Genomic DNA, 14,297 nt, shown 5'->3' with positions numbered 1-14,297 from the left:
GACCGGCTGAATGTAGGTTTTGTTTTCACTTAAAAGCAAATTGGGGTTATGCCTAGGAAAAAGAGAAGACACCAGTTCAACAGCTAAACAAGAGGCTGGGGAGGAGGGGGGAAGGGAGCATGCCAAGCGGTTAAGAGTGTGCCCTTTCTTCTGCCTGGGGCCTATGTGTGAGAGAGGCTGGCCGGGGAACATTTACAGCAGTGGGCATCATGCCACCACGACTGCAGTGTTGATGAGAGGGACAGATGTTAATCAAGCGGCCACACAATGGGTACCAATCACGGGATGATCTGGTGGGTGCTCTACGTTGGGTATGATACTAATTCTATGACAAGGTTGGTGTGAAAGAATAGATGAACGGTATCGATCACAGCCACAAAACAATGTCTTTGTCATGGTCACGGACGTCAACGTCACATGAACTCAGACAACCGTTGAACATAATAGAGCGCCATGGAAAAGCCAATGTAATTCACCACAGCTGTTGGGGATGTGTAATCTAATTACTATTCGAATGAGGGCCAATTCAAAATGATTGATTTGAAATTGTCCTTAAATCAGATTTCAAGAAGTCCCAACTGCTGGGAGACAGACAGTACGGCTGCAGACATGAACTAGGCCACTTAATGCTGCCCTCCACTGGTACAGACCTGTACCAGATTCAGTGTTGCAGTTTTGTCTTACTGGGTACCTTTGCATTACATAATGTTACAGACATGCTCCGGAACTTTGGAGACTAAGTTTTTTTTTTTACCTCCTACTTTGGGCTGGATGTGTCAATGTGTAGTTCATACATGCATAATCCATGAGCAGAATTACTGTCTGAACTCAATTAGCCGTGACATCCCTAGTTTGTTTTTCTGGAAGCTGTGCTGCGCTATTTTCCCTACGTGGGCAGGCCCCTAGCATTCAAGTTCAACCAATGAGCTTCAGACCCTCACCATATGAGTGACAGCTAGCAAGAGGCACATCATGCACACAGCAGAGCGAGAATAATGACATGGTGCACAGATCTGCACATATGTTACGTAGTACACCATTTTAAGGGACCACTTTTGGGCCGTGAGCGCTACTTTCAGAACTACTGGCTAAAAAGCATATAAAAGTAAACTTGTTGCTGGACAGACTCAAAAGTAAGAAGTAAAAAATTGTGTTTTGGCCCCGGTGGGCACAAAAAGGTAGTTGAGCTGGGTAAAAGAGAGGAAAAGTCTAAACGTGATCCTTGGGAGTCCAACTGACGTCACCCCATTGAAGTCAAATTTTAAAGGTTAAGGTCAGGTAAGGGTTAGGGTAGGGGTTAGGGTATGGACGTCTCAAGTTCAGCACAACAGCACCCTTTACTGGAGACAATGGAATCTGGGCCAAAGATCATACCATTCAGCTTATGAGACAAGAGAACATAGTCTGTCACATTTCAGAGACTAGGCCGATTTCAGTGTGAAATGTGCATGCAGAACGGGTGTAACTATCAGGATAGAATTCCAATAAGACAAAAGTTTATTAAAGATCTCCTTCATTGTTTAATAGACATTGTGCCACAAAAATGTCAAGTCCTCAGCCACAAATCACATGCCGAAATTAAAATGTTCAGCTACTTTTCATGATGTCATATATATTTAAACTTGCTTCTCTACAGGCTTAGCTAATCAGTTCTTACATATATGTATAAATATATACAGTTGGTAGAATTCTTTCAGCGTTTGGTGAAACTTTGTTGTGCTGTTGGTTGAGAGACACTGGCGGAGTAAAAATGTCATTGACACTTTCAATGTAGCACGTCTCCATGCGCTATTATGTATGTCAGCAGAACAATTACTGTCTGTACAGGAATGTTAGCTAATGCTAGTATCATACAAAATTCATTACAATAAACCCAAATAAGAGATAAGAGCTTGGGCATACAAAAGGTCTTTAGGACTGGAAGGACATGCCAACAACGCAGCGTGCCAAGGGCATATCATATATATATATATATATATACACATCCTGCCATAAAGGCACCGGCACATTATTTGGGGCAACATTATGAAGTTGGACCACGTGACATTGAATGATATTTCCTCTAAATAATTTGGGTTGATTACAGAGAGCAGATGTGCTAAGTCCTGATGACTGCATTAGAGATGCATTGTGGGTAAAGTAATCAGTTCTGCCGACATGTATAATGCGCTTTATTGGGAGTGCTTCCTAATTCAGCTTCTGAGGAGATCAGGCCAAAGTCATGCTGAGATCCAAAGTGAAATAAGCAGAACACAACCGTCGTAGAAAAATGTATTATTAACTACCAGAAAGAGTCGGGCAAGGTTTATTCATATTCCTCTCATTCATAATTATCACCTTGCACCTTGTTTAAAAATGTCTGGATAAGTTGCCACATTTTATTTTGTTTAGGTATATGTTTTGGTAATATGTAAAAATATCCCACATTATGTTAGTGTGTTTCTGTGGGTGTGGATGGGCTTACCATCCTATTGCTGACCTTGTTAGGGGTGGGGGGGGACATATTTCAGGTATTGCAACTGCACACACAATCCAGGCCACTCAGTCTTCCCTCTCTGTCACTCTTGCCATCTTTCTCTCTCCCTATCCCTGTGGAGCAAGGTAACTTTTGAGATTGGTTGATAGGGGTCTGCGTGGATGGTGTTTGGGGGGCTGAGGGGCCTCAGCAGCAGCCTCCAGAGGAGGTCTTGACTGGCGTGCTCTGGATCTTGACGTTGGACTTCTCCGAGCCTCCGGCTGTGGCCCCAGGGCCCATTCTCTTCTTGATCTCAGCTGCCATGGTCATGAAGGCCTGTTCCACGTTGGTGGCGCTCTTGGCGCTAGCTTCCAAGAAGGGGATCCCTAAATTGTCAGCAAATTCCTGACGGAGGAAGAAAAAAAAAGACAGGGGAGTAAGAGAGAGAGAGGCAACAGTACGGTGGGAGTAGGGGAGAGACATATACAGACTTTTCATTCCATAACCAGGTAGAGAGTTACCTTGGCCGTCGTGTAGTCCACCACTTTCTTTGTCGTCAAGTCACATTTGTTGCCTACTAACAGCTTGTTCACGTTTTCACTGGCGTAACGGTCAATCTCCTGTAGCCACTGTTTCACGTTATTGAACGATTCCTGGGGTGTGACAGGAGAGGAGACAACTGTTGATAACTCAACAACCGATGCAATAGGCAGCATAACCAGATACACTGAAACATTGTTAACCTTGTTCTCAAGCCTGTGTAAGTTATCTGCTATGTACACTTGTTATGAAGAGAGAAAAAGTGAAAGCGAACAGGGATGGACTGACCTGGTCTGTGACATCGTACACTACTATAATGCCATGCGCTCCTCTGTAGTAACTGGATGTAATTGTCCGGAACCGCTCCTGTCCAGCTGTGTCCCACTGTGGGCCAATGAGAGCAAAGTCAGACCCAACACCATGTTCCACTTCTGCCGTTCTTGTGACTCAATCAAGTCATGTCAGCCACAGGTACTCACAATCTGAAGTTTGATGGTCTTCCCATCTAACTCTATGGTCCTAATTTTGAAGTCCACTCCAATAGTGCTAATATAGCTCTCTGTGTATGTGTCGTCCTGAAGAGAAAATAAGAAAAACAGAATTCCTATGGGTGTTCAATGTACAGTAAAGTTCCTGGGATGTCAAACTATTATTCCTCAAAATATCAACATGACAAAAATACACCTAGACGGAAAGAAGGTTACTTACTGCAAATCGGAGGAGGAGGCAAGACTTTCCAACGCCAGAGTCGCCAATCAGAAGCAGCTTGAATAAATAATCACTGAAAGGAGAGTCGATATTTCACAGGTTAAATAAATGTCAATTCCACTGTCATGGAGATATTACTATATATTATTCGTCATTTGTTGAAAGTCAAAAACAACAAGGCAACAAATTGTCACATAGTAGTTAATTCTGTCTACTATAGTGACAAAAGTCAATAAATGTACTGTATTTGTTTCACACAATCAAAGTAGCCTTGAACGGATTTCAACTGACATAGTTAACTAGATTTAGCTATATTGGGCAATTAAAATTAAATTGGTCAGCTGACTTTTTACACATGTTCATATTTGAAAAAGTCAACAAAGCAGTTAACGTTTTAACTAGCTTATTTAGCTAATGTTACTTAACTAGCCAGCTGATACTAGCTAGCTAAATTAGCTACCAGCTGATAATAGCTAGTTAGTTAGCCTATGGGTAGCTAGCTAGCATTCATGCTAGCTGGCGTTTGAACGTAGCTAGGAAGATAAAAACAGGCCCTAACACGCCTACTAACATTCAATATAAAACATGTCTAGAGCGGAGTTGATACAGAACATACTTTATGTCATCGATCTCATATTTGCATAGAAGACAAAACAAGTATCTTATTTGACGTAAACCATCCAGGTAAATTAGCGGACTAGCGTTATCTACCATAAAAAACAGGCTGTCATCATTAACCAACAGTGTTACTTACTATTCGGGATTCATCGTTGACTAAGCACAGTAACGTTTAGCAGTTATTCTTTAAAATATTGCTATCCTTTGTCGTGTGAAATCTGTGTAATATAATCCAGCAACAATTTTTTTCAGAACAACTGCAACTGGCTAGCTAACTACTCCGAGCCAAGATAATCGAATCAAATATGGCTGCCCTCCTGACCAGGAAATGCCAACCAAACCTATGGGGCTAGTGGAAGTTGTAGTCAAATCGTATTAGGCATACATTATTTATCATCCATCATTTATTCATTCATTATTTCCACTCCATGCATTATCATGGGATAAAGAGACGTCCACACACCTGTCTGATTGTTTGGGTTGCAGAAGAGCGGTAGCCCAACACAGGCCCTACTGGATCATGAGATCACTGACAGATGTCAGTATTGTAAAGGCGGTTGGTGGCACCTTAATTGGGGAGGACAGGCTTGTGGTAATGGCTGGAGCGGAATTGGTGGAATGGTATCAAATACATGGTTTGCTGCCATTCCATTCGCTCCATTCCAGCCATTATTATGAGCTGTCCTCCCCTCAGCAGCCTCCCCTGATGTACAGTACTACGTTTTGCTCTTTGTGCTGGTGGTACCTTATTGGCTCAGCCAGTTTCTTTTTGATTGCTGTAAGGTCTAAGGTCAAGGATAAAGAGCATCTGTGCAGTGCATCAGTGATGGTTTAATTCCCTTGCTTCAAAGCACAGCCAGTGGTGCTAGAAAAAGTAAACACAGGGATAGCGTCAGATTACCACCCAGGTAGAACTATAACTTCTATTTAGCCTATTGTGTGGCTGAGTGCAGTCTGTAAAGGAATTGTCTAACATGCATTTTCTATGTGGTTGCTACATCAGTTTAATTTCCTCTCTTATGTGTGCTACGGATGGATCTGAGGAATTGATGAGCCATTAGTCACGGAAATCCTAGACCTAGGGCACCAACAGCACTAGGTCTGGGATTAATGACTGATTATTTTGCTAATTTTGAAAAAATAAAATAAAATCCTCATCAGACAGACACCTCTCCCAACAAATCATGAGGTAGACATAGAATGTTTGCAGGCAAAACTTTTGCAGTGGTTTTAGTGAAGGTAATTGATGCAAACTAGCCACTTGCGAAATGCAATCATTAAAAAGAACCTCTTGCTAGCTACTATTTTGTGTCCGGGAGATGTTTATGCTAAGGCAATAAACGGATAAGGCAGCTACGTAAGAAAGCTGGATGTCCCAACTCCGCCCTTTCCTCTATGCCAAACTAACGCTGAAAACTGGAACATCGGTACAATGTGAGAGGCAACCCGTCTGTCTACTCTAGAGACTAATGAGCCATTCTAGGCACAATGTATAAGCACAGATCAAGCCCATGCAGCTCGCCTGGCTGTGACAGTGTGACTTGGGTTTGCCAGCTTCTTTCGCTTTCGTCTGAAGACCTCTACGTCTTACCACCACTTTCTTGTCACGGCGCAGCTCTACAGTTACGCAATAAGGCCCGAGGAGGTGTGGTATATGGCCAATATACCATGGCTAACGGCTATTCTTATGTATGAAGCAATGTGGAGTGCCTGGACACAGCCCTTAGCCGTGGTATATTGGTCATATATCACAAACCCCCGAGGGACCTTATTGCTATTATAAACTGATTACCAATGTAATAAGAGCAGTAAAACTAAACATTTTGTCATACCCGTGGTATATGGTCTGATATACCATGGCTTTCAGCCAATCAGAATTCAGGGCTCAAACCACCCAATTTATAACAGTAATTATATCATCAGTCTATGTATTTATGACATTGTAGTATGCAGCTCAGAAAGAACTAGAAACCTGAGTTGTTTCAGTTTTTACAAACAGTTGGTTAGGATGTTGTTTGAGTTATTACAATGTAACTAAACGAATGCACCAAGTTCTCCCCTTTTTACAGTATAATCAATCACATTTATGTACATTTTATACACAAAAGTAAAAACTGTTAATTTGACCACAGACAGTATGATGCATATTAGATGGTGGGCCGTAGCAAGCTATCTGCTTTAGTTTCTGAGGTGATCGATCTATGTCGAGGGAGGACCTGTTTTTTATATATTAGGTAAATGTATTTCTTCGGAGTATATTTCCGTTTGTTGGCAATGTCAGTTCTTGCAAAACAATTCTAAATACTTACTTTTATGTTGGTCCGTGCTATCCGGGATCCTTGGGACGTCACAACCCCATTACAGTTGAAATTTAAAATGGTTAAGGTAAGTAAGGGTTATGGTTATGTTAGTTAGGGTGTGTGGTAGGGACGTTCCAAGGATACCGTATAGCACTGACCCTTTTTATTTTTTATTTAACTAGGCAAGTCAGTTAAGAACAAATTCTTATTTACAATGACGGCCTACCAAAAGGCAAAAGGCCTCCTGCGGGGATGGGTGCTGAGATTAAAATTAAAATGTTATTAAAATATAGGACAAAACACACATCATGACAAGAGAGACACCACAACACTACATAAAGAGAGACATAAGACAACATAGCATGGCAGCAACACATGAAAACACAACATGGTAGCAGCACAAAACATGGTACAAACATTATTGGGCACAGACAACAGCACAAAGGTCAAGAAGGTAGAGACAACAATACATCATGCGAAGCAGCAACAACTGTCAGTGAGAGTGTCCATGTTTGAGTCTTTTACTGAAGAGATGGAGATAAAACAGTCCAATTTGAGTGTTTTTGGCAGCTCGTTCCAGTCGCTAGCTGCAGCAAACTGAAAAGAGGAGCGACCCAGGGATGTGTGTGCTTTGGGGACCTTTAACAGAAAGATCCAGGGTGTCTGGGATGATGTTGTTGATGTGAGCCATGACCAGCCTTTCAAACCATTTCATGGCTACAGATGTGAGTGCTACGGGGCAATAGTCATTTAGACAGTTTACCGGGGCGTTCTTGGGCACAGGAACTATGGTGGTCTGCTAGAAATATGTAGATATTACAGACTGGATCAGAAAGAGGTTGAAAATGTCAGCGAAGACACTTGCCAGCTGGTCAGTGTGTGGTTTGAATATGCGTCTTGGTAATCTATCTGTCCCTGCGGCCTTGTGTAGGTTGACCTGTTTAAAGGTCTTGCTCACATCGGCTATGGAGAGCGTGATCACACAGTCGTCTGGAACAGCTGGTGCTCTCATGCATGGTTCAGTGTTGCTTGTCTCGCAGCGAGCATAGAAGGCATTTACCTCGTCTGGTAGGCTCGCATCACTGGGCAGCTCGCGGCTGGGTTTTCCTTCGTAATCCGTGATAGTTTGCAAGCCCTGCCACATGCAACAAGCGTCAGAGCCGGCGTAGTAGGATTAGATTGTTGTCCTGTATTAACACTTTGCGTTTTTCATTGTTTGTCGGAGGTCGTAGCAGGATTTCTTATAAGCGTCCCGATTAGTGTCCAGCTCCTTGAAAGCGGTAGCTCTAGCCTTTAGCTCAGTGCAAATGTTGCCTGTAATCCATGGCTTCTGGTTGGGATATGTACGTACTGTCACAATTTTTTGCCTCTAGTTGCACAGGTGACATGGGAAATTAGGTAAAAACGGATTTCAGTTTTCCTGCATTCAAATCACCTGCCACTAGGGGGGCACCTCTGGATGAGCATTTTCTTGTATGTTTATGACCCTATACAGTGCGGTCTTAGTTTGTGGTGGTAAACAGACAGCTACGAAAAATAAAGAGAAACTTTCTGGGTAAATAGTATGGTCTAAAGCTTATCATGAGGTATTGTAATGCCTTAATATTCAACATCGCGCACCAGCTGTTGTTAACAAAGAGACACACACCTCCCCCTTGAGCTTACCAGACACTGCCGTTCTGTCCTGCTGATGCATAGAAAAAACAGATGTATATTATCCATGTCCTGGTTTTGCCACGACTCCGAGAAACATAGGATATTACAGTTCTTCAGGTCCTGGTGATAGGTTAGTCTCGAAGGGGGCTCGTCCAGTTTTTTCTCCAGTGATTGTACGTTCGCCAATATGAAGGAGGGTAGAGGCGGTTTATGTACTCGCTGATGTAGTTTTGTCAGGGTGCCTGCACGTCGGCCTCTCTTGCTCCTTTTTTATTTTTATTTTACAAGGGCCTGGTCCGGTTGAGCAGTATGTCCTGTCTGACTCATAAATCTTCATCCAAATTGAGGTTAGTGATTGCTGTTTTGATGTCCAGAAGCTCTTTTCGGTCATAGGAAGCGATGGCGGAAACGTTATGATCAGTGCAACAAAAATAAATAAGTAGCAGAATTGGTCAGGAGCCCATAAAACGGCAGCTATTCATTGTAGCGCCATTCTCGAATCCCTTATGACCTGGTTGGATATGACTCCAACAGTGTCACCAGTGGTGGCGATTTTAGCATGTAAATCTTGGTGGGGGAAAAAAAATATATGTATGCATGCCATCAAAGCCACTACACAACACTAAACAATACATTAATTGCACTATAACGGTTACAAACGGTGCCCACAAACTGTTAGGTCCTTTATAAAGCTGTCCCAACAGCAGAGTTCCACCAGCAGTCCCAACAACTTACCACTGCTGCACCTGGCTATCAGCAGAGCCTTGTCTGGCAGCGAAACAGTTCATTCAGCCTCATTTACTGCCTTTTTATAAAACATAGCTGATATAGCTGACAATTGCGATGTACAAACTATGTCATAAGGGAACGACGAGCCAATAAGAGGCAATCCGTCATTTCGATTAAGACATTAATGAGCGAGCTAGGACATACGTTGTCAATATAACTATTTGTTCAGCACTTTAGAAATGTACAGTGACAGATTTCAGAACATGGGACATTCTTACAGTATTCTCCCAGAACACCAAGTCAGAACCGTAGAATAAATAATGGGGCCATATAAGCAGACAATGAAACTCTTACAATATTCGATGATTACATTTCTCTAAAACAGGCTATAGGTGACATGTGCACGTGCACCACCAAGTCAGAACAGTAGGCGAGAGAAGGGAAAAGGGCAGCTTACTACACAACATAAGCTTACAGCTTACTACACAACATACACTTTCTTAGCTACAGTATACATATCTCCCAGCAGCATACAATACATTTTTGGACTCACATTGTTGTGCTGTGCTCACTTCCTTCCAAACCACTCATTGTTGAATTTGTGATTTCCAACTTGTTGGATAATAAATAATCTGCTCAGACCCCAACCAAGGAGCACCAAAAGTCATGCTATAAATTCTCAGACAACCCAAAGATTCCTTGATGCCCTTCCAGACTCCCTCTGCCTACCCAAGGACATCAGAGGACAAAAATCAGTTAACCACCTAACTGAGGAACTCAATTTAACTTTGCGCAATACCCTAGATGCAGTTGCACCCCTAAAAACTAAAAACATTTGTCATAAGAAACTAGCTCCCTGGTATACAGAAAATACACAAGCTCTGAAGCAAGCTTCCAGAAAATTGGAACGGAAATGGCGCCACACCAAACTGGAAGTCTTCCGACTAGCTTGGAAAGACAGTACCGTGCAGTATCGAAGAGCCCTCACTGCTGCTCGATCATCCTATTTTTCCAACTTAATTGAGGAAAATAAGAACAATCCTAAATTTATTTTTGATACTGTCGCAAAGCTAACTAAAAAGCAGCATTCCCCAAGAGAGGATGGCTTTCACTTCAGCAGTAATAAATTCATGAACTTCTTTGAGGAAAAGATCATGATCATTAGAAAGCAAATTACGGACTCCTCTTTAAATCTGCGTATTCCTCCAAAGCTCCGTTGTCCTGAGTCTGCACAACTCTGACAGGACCTAGGATCAAGGGAGACACTAAAGTGTTTTAGTACTATATCTCTTGACACAATGATGAAAATAATCATGGCCTCTAAACCTTCAAGCTGCATACTGGACCCTATTCCAACTAAACTACTGAAAGAGCTGCTTCCTGTGTTTGGCCCTCCTATGTTGAACATAATAAACGTCTCTCTATCCACCGGATGTGTACCAAACTCACTAAAAGTGGCAGTAATAAAGCCTCTCTTGAAAAAGCCAAACCTTGACCCAGAAAATATAAAAAACTATCGGCCTATATCGAATCTTCCATTCCTCTCAAAAATGTTTGAAAAAGCTGTTGCGCAGCAACTCACTGCCTTCCTGAAGACAAACAATGTATACGAAACGCTTCAGTCTGGTTTTAGTCTCAACCTTTAAGTCTTTACTGAAGACTCATCTCTTCAGTGGGTCCTATGATTGAGTGTAGTCTGGCCCAGGAGTATGAAGGTGAACGGAAAGGCTCTGGAGCGACGAACCGCCCTTGCTGTCTCTGCCTGGCCGGTTCCCCTCTCTCCACTGGGATTCGCTGCCTCTAACCCTATTACAGGGGCTGAGTCACTGGCTTATTGGTACTCTTCCATGCCGTCCCTAGGAGGGGTGCGTCACTGAGTGGGTTGAGTTACTGACGTGGTCTTCCTGTCTGGGTTGGCGCCCCCCCTTGGGTTGTGCCATGGCGGAGATCTTTGTGGGCTATACTCGGTCTTGTCTCAGGATGGTAAGTTGGTGGTTGAAGACATCCCTCTAGTGGTGTGGGGGCTGTGCTGGAGTATTTCTCCTGTCTTATCCAGTGTCCTGTGTGAATTTAAGTATGCTCTCTCTAATTCTCTCTTTCTCTCTTTCTTTCTTTCTCTCTCTCGGAGGACCTGAGCCCTAGGACCATGCCTCAGGACTACCTGACATGATGACTCCTTGCTGTCCCCAGTCCACCTGGCCGTGCTGCTGCTCCAGTTTCAACTGTTCTGCCTGTGTCTATGGAACCCTGACCTGTTCACCGGACGTGCTATCTGTCCCAGACCTGCTGTTTTCAACTCTCTAGAGACAGCAGGAGCGGTAGAGATACTCTCAATGATCGGCTATGAAAAGCCAACTGACATTTACTCTTGAGGTGCTGACTTGTTGCACTCTCGACAACTGTGATTATTATTATTTGACCATGTTGGTCATTTATGAACATTTTAACATCTTGGCCATGTTCTGTTATAATTTCCACCCAGCACAGCCAGAAGAGGACTGGCCACCCTTCATAGCCTGGTTCCTCTCTATGTTTCTTCCTAGGTTCTGGCCTTTCTAGGGAGTTTTTCCTCGCCACCGTGCTTCTACACCTGCATTGCTTGCTGTTTGGGGTTTTAGGCTGGGTTTCTGTACAGCACTTTGAGATATCAGCTGATGTAAGAAGGGCTATATAAATACATTTGATTTGATTTGATTTGGGAAATGTTTATGGCCGATGAGCACCGATACGTTTTATTTATCAATTCTCTTCATTATTTATCTTAATTTGACAAAGATTGAAAAGGATTTGCCAGTAGATTGTTAACTTGATTCATGATGATGACTGCTGTCACATCCTGATCTTGTTCACCTGTCCTTGTGATTGTCTCCATCCCCTCCAGGTGTCGCTTATTATCCCTGGTGTATATATCCCTGTGTTTCCTGTCTCTCTGTGCCAGTTTGTCTTGTTTGCCAAGTCAACCAGTGGTTTTCCTTGCTCCTATTTTTCCCAGTCTCTGTTTGTTTCTAGTCCTCCTGGTTTCGACATTTGCCTGTCCTGACTAGGAACCCGCCTGCCTGACCACTCTGCCTGTTCTGACTACCAGCCTGCCTATTCCCTTGTACTGTTTTTGGACTCGGATCTGGCTTCTGACCCCTGCCTGGTCTGACCTTTAGTCTGCCTATCATCTGGTACTGTTTGGACTCTGACCTGGTTTATGAACTCTCGCCTGTCCCCAACCTGCCTTTGCCTACTCCCTTTGTTATAATAAATATTGGAGCTCTACCATCTGCCTCCTGTGTCTGCATTTGGGTCTCGCCTTGTGCCCTTATAGACTGCTAGCTAAGATTTTGAAAGTATGATGTTGACAAGATCAATCCAATCAAAGCTACTGTACATATACTGTGATTTGACATAATTTTATCTGTGGCCAATGACCTTGAGCCTTCTTGAATGGACACTTCTAATGTATCTCTATATCAGCACCCAAAGGGCTAGAATTTTTGAGTTCTCACCTTAGACTTTGCGGTGACGTAGTTTCCCAATGAGTGACAGAACACTGAGCCAATCACGGCGCAACGCTCCGTATTTTCTGCTGGCTTGTCCCACCACCACCGAAAGCACCGAGCTGGGCTGAAACACTTGCATTTTAGAGCTGCCTTACTCAAGAAAACAAAAAAGAGACCATGTTTGTATGCGGCTTTATTAACTAAATGATATACACTACCGTTCAAAAGTTTGGGGTCACTTAGATGTCCTTGGTTTTGAAAGAAAAGCTTCATTTTTTTGTCCATTAAAATGACATCAAATTAATCAGAAATACAGTGTAAGCATTGTTAATGTTGTAAATGACTATTGTAGCTGGAAACGACTGATTTAAAAAATAATAATAATAATTCATAGAATATCTACATCTGAGCAAGAGGACAAGTACTTTAGTGTCTAGCTTGAGAAACAGATGCCTCACAAGTCCTCAACTGGCAGCTTCATTAAATAGTACCCGCAAAACACCAGTCTCAACGTCAACAGTGAAGAGACGACTCCGGGATGCTGGCCTTCTAAGAAAAAGCCATATCTCAGACTGGCCAATAAAAATAAAAGATTAAGATGGGTAAAAGAACACAGACACTGGACAGAGCAACTTGTGAGGCGTCTGTTTCTCAAACTAGACACTAATGTACTTGTTCTCTTGCTCAGTTGTGCACCGGGGCCTCCCACTCTTTCTATTCTGGTTAGAGCCAGTTTGCGCTGTTCTGTGAAGGGAGTAGTACACAGCGTTGTACGAGATCTAAAGTTTTTGGGCAATTTCTCACATGGAATAGCTTTAATTTCTCAGAAAAAGAATAGACTGACGAGTTTCAGAAAAGGGCTTTGTTTCTGGCCATTTTGAGCCTGTAATCGAACCCACAAATGCTGATGCTCCAAATACTCAACTAGTCTAAAGAAGGACAGTTTTATTGCTGCTTTAATCAGAACAACAGTTTTCAGCTGTGCTAACATAATTACAAAATGTTTTTATAATGATCAATTAGCCTTTTAAAATTATAAACTTGGATTAGCTAACACAACGTGCCATTGGAACACAGGAGTGATCGTTGCTGATAACGGGCCTCTGTACGCCTATGTAGATATTCCATTTAAAAATCTGTTGTTTCCAGCTACAATAGTCATTTACAACATTAACAATGTCTACACTGTATTTCTGATCAATTTTAGGTTATTTTAATGGACAAAAAGTTTGCTTTTCTTTAAAAAACAAGGACATTTCTAAGTGACCCCAAACTTTTGAACGGCAGTGTATTTCTTATTTTTTTTATATTGTTTGCAAACTGAAATGTGACAAATATTAACGCCAAAATAACATGCAAAATAGGCAAGCCTGCTATTTTTCAAAAAATGTGGGGCTCAAAACAGGTCACCTGCCCTGAATGACGGGTTGCTACTGGTCACCAGGAGGGATCAAATAAAATAAAATTGTATTTATCACATGCGCCGAATACAACAGTGAAATGCTTTCTTACAAGCCCTTAACCAACAATGCTTTAGGAAGTTAAGAAAAAATAACAAGCGAGGCTATATGCAGGGGGTACTGGTACAGAGTCAATGTGTGGGGACACCGGTTAGTTGAGGTAATATGTGCATGTAGGTAGAGTTAAAGTGACTATGCATAGATTACAAACCGAGAGTAGCAGCAGCGTAAAAGAGGGGTCTGGTTAGCCCTTTGATTAGCTGTTCAGGAGTCTTATGGCTTGGGGGTAGAAGCTGTTAAGAAGCCTTTTGGACCTCGACTTGGCGCTCTGGTACCGATTGCC

At 42.5% G+C, this 14,297-nt stretch overlaps 1 protein-coding gene across 1 annotated transcript; it reads right to left on the bottom strand.

The window, feature by feature from the left end:
• Positions 1-1,479: 1,479 nt before the first annotated feature.
• Positions 1,480-4,636, bottom strand: LOC115208570 (ras-related protein ORAB-1). The gene is made up of 6 exons (XM_029776732.1): positions 4,458-4,636; positions 3,704-3,776; positions 3,475-3,570; positions 3,284-3,379; positions 2,977-3,108; positions 1,480-2,860 (listed from the first exon to the last, which is right to left on the bottom strand). The coding sequence occupies exons 1-6, from the start codon at positions 4,469-4,471 to the stop codon at positions 2,663-2,665; spliced, it is 609 nt and encodes a 202-aa protein (XP_029632592.1). The 5' UTR covers positions 4,472-4,636; the 3' UTR covers positions 1,480-2,662.
• Positions 4,637-14,297: the final 9,661 nt, after the last annotated feature.

This window comes from Salmo trutta, chromosome 14 (genome assembly GCF_901001165.1).
Source record: "Salmo trutta chromosome 14, fSalTru1.1, whole genome shotgun sequence".
Lineage (NCBI taxonomy): Eukaryota > Metazoa > Chordata > Actinopteri > Salmoniformes > Salmonidae > Salmo > Salmo trutta.
The sequence above is the reverse complement of the archived record's forward strand: the minus strand, read 5'-3'. Positions and strand labels throughout refer to the sequence as shown.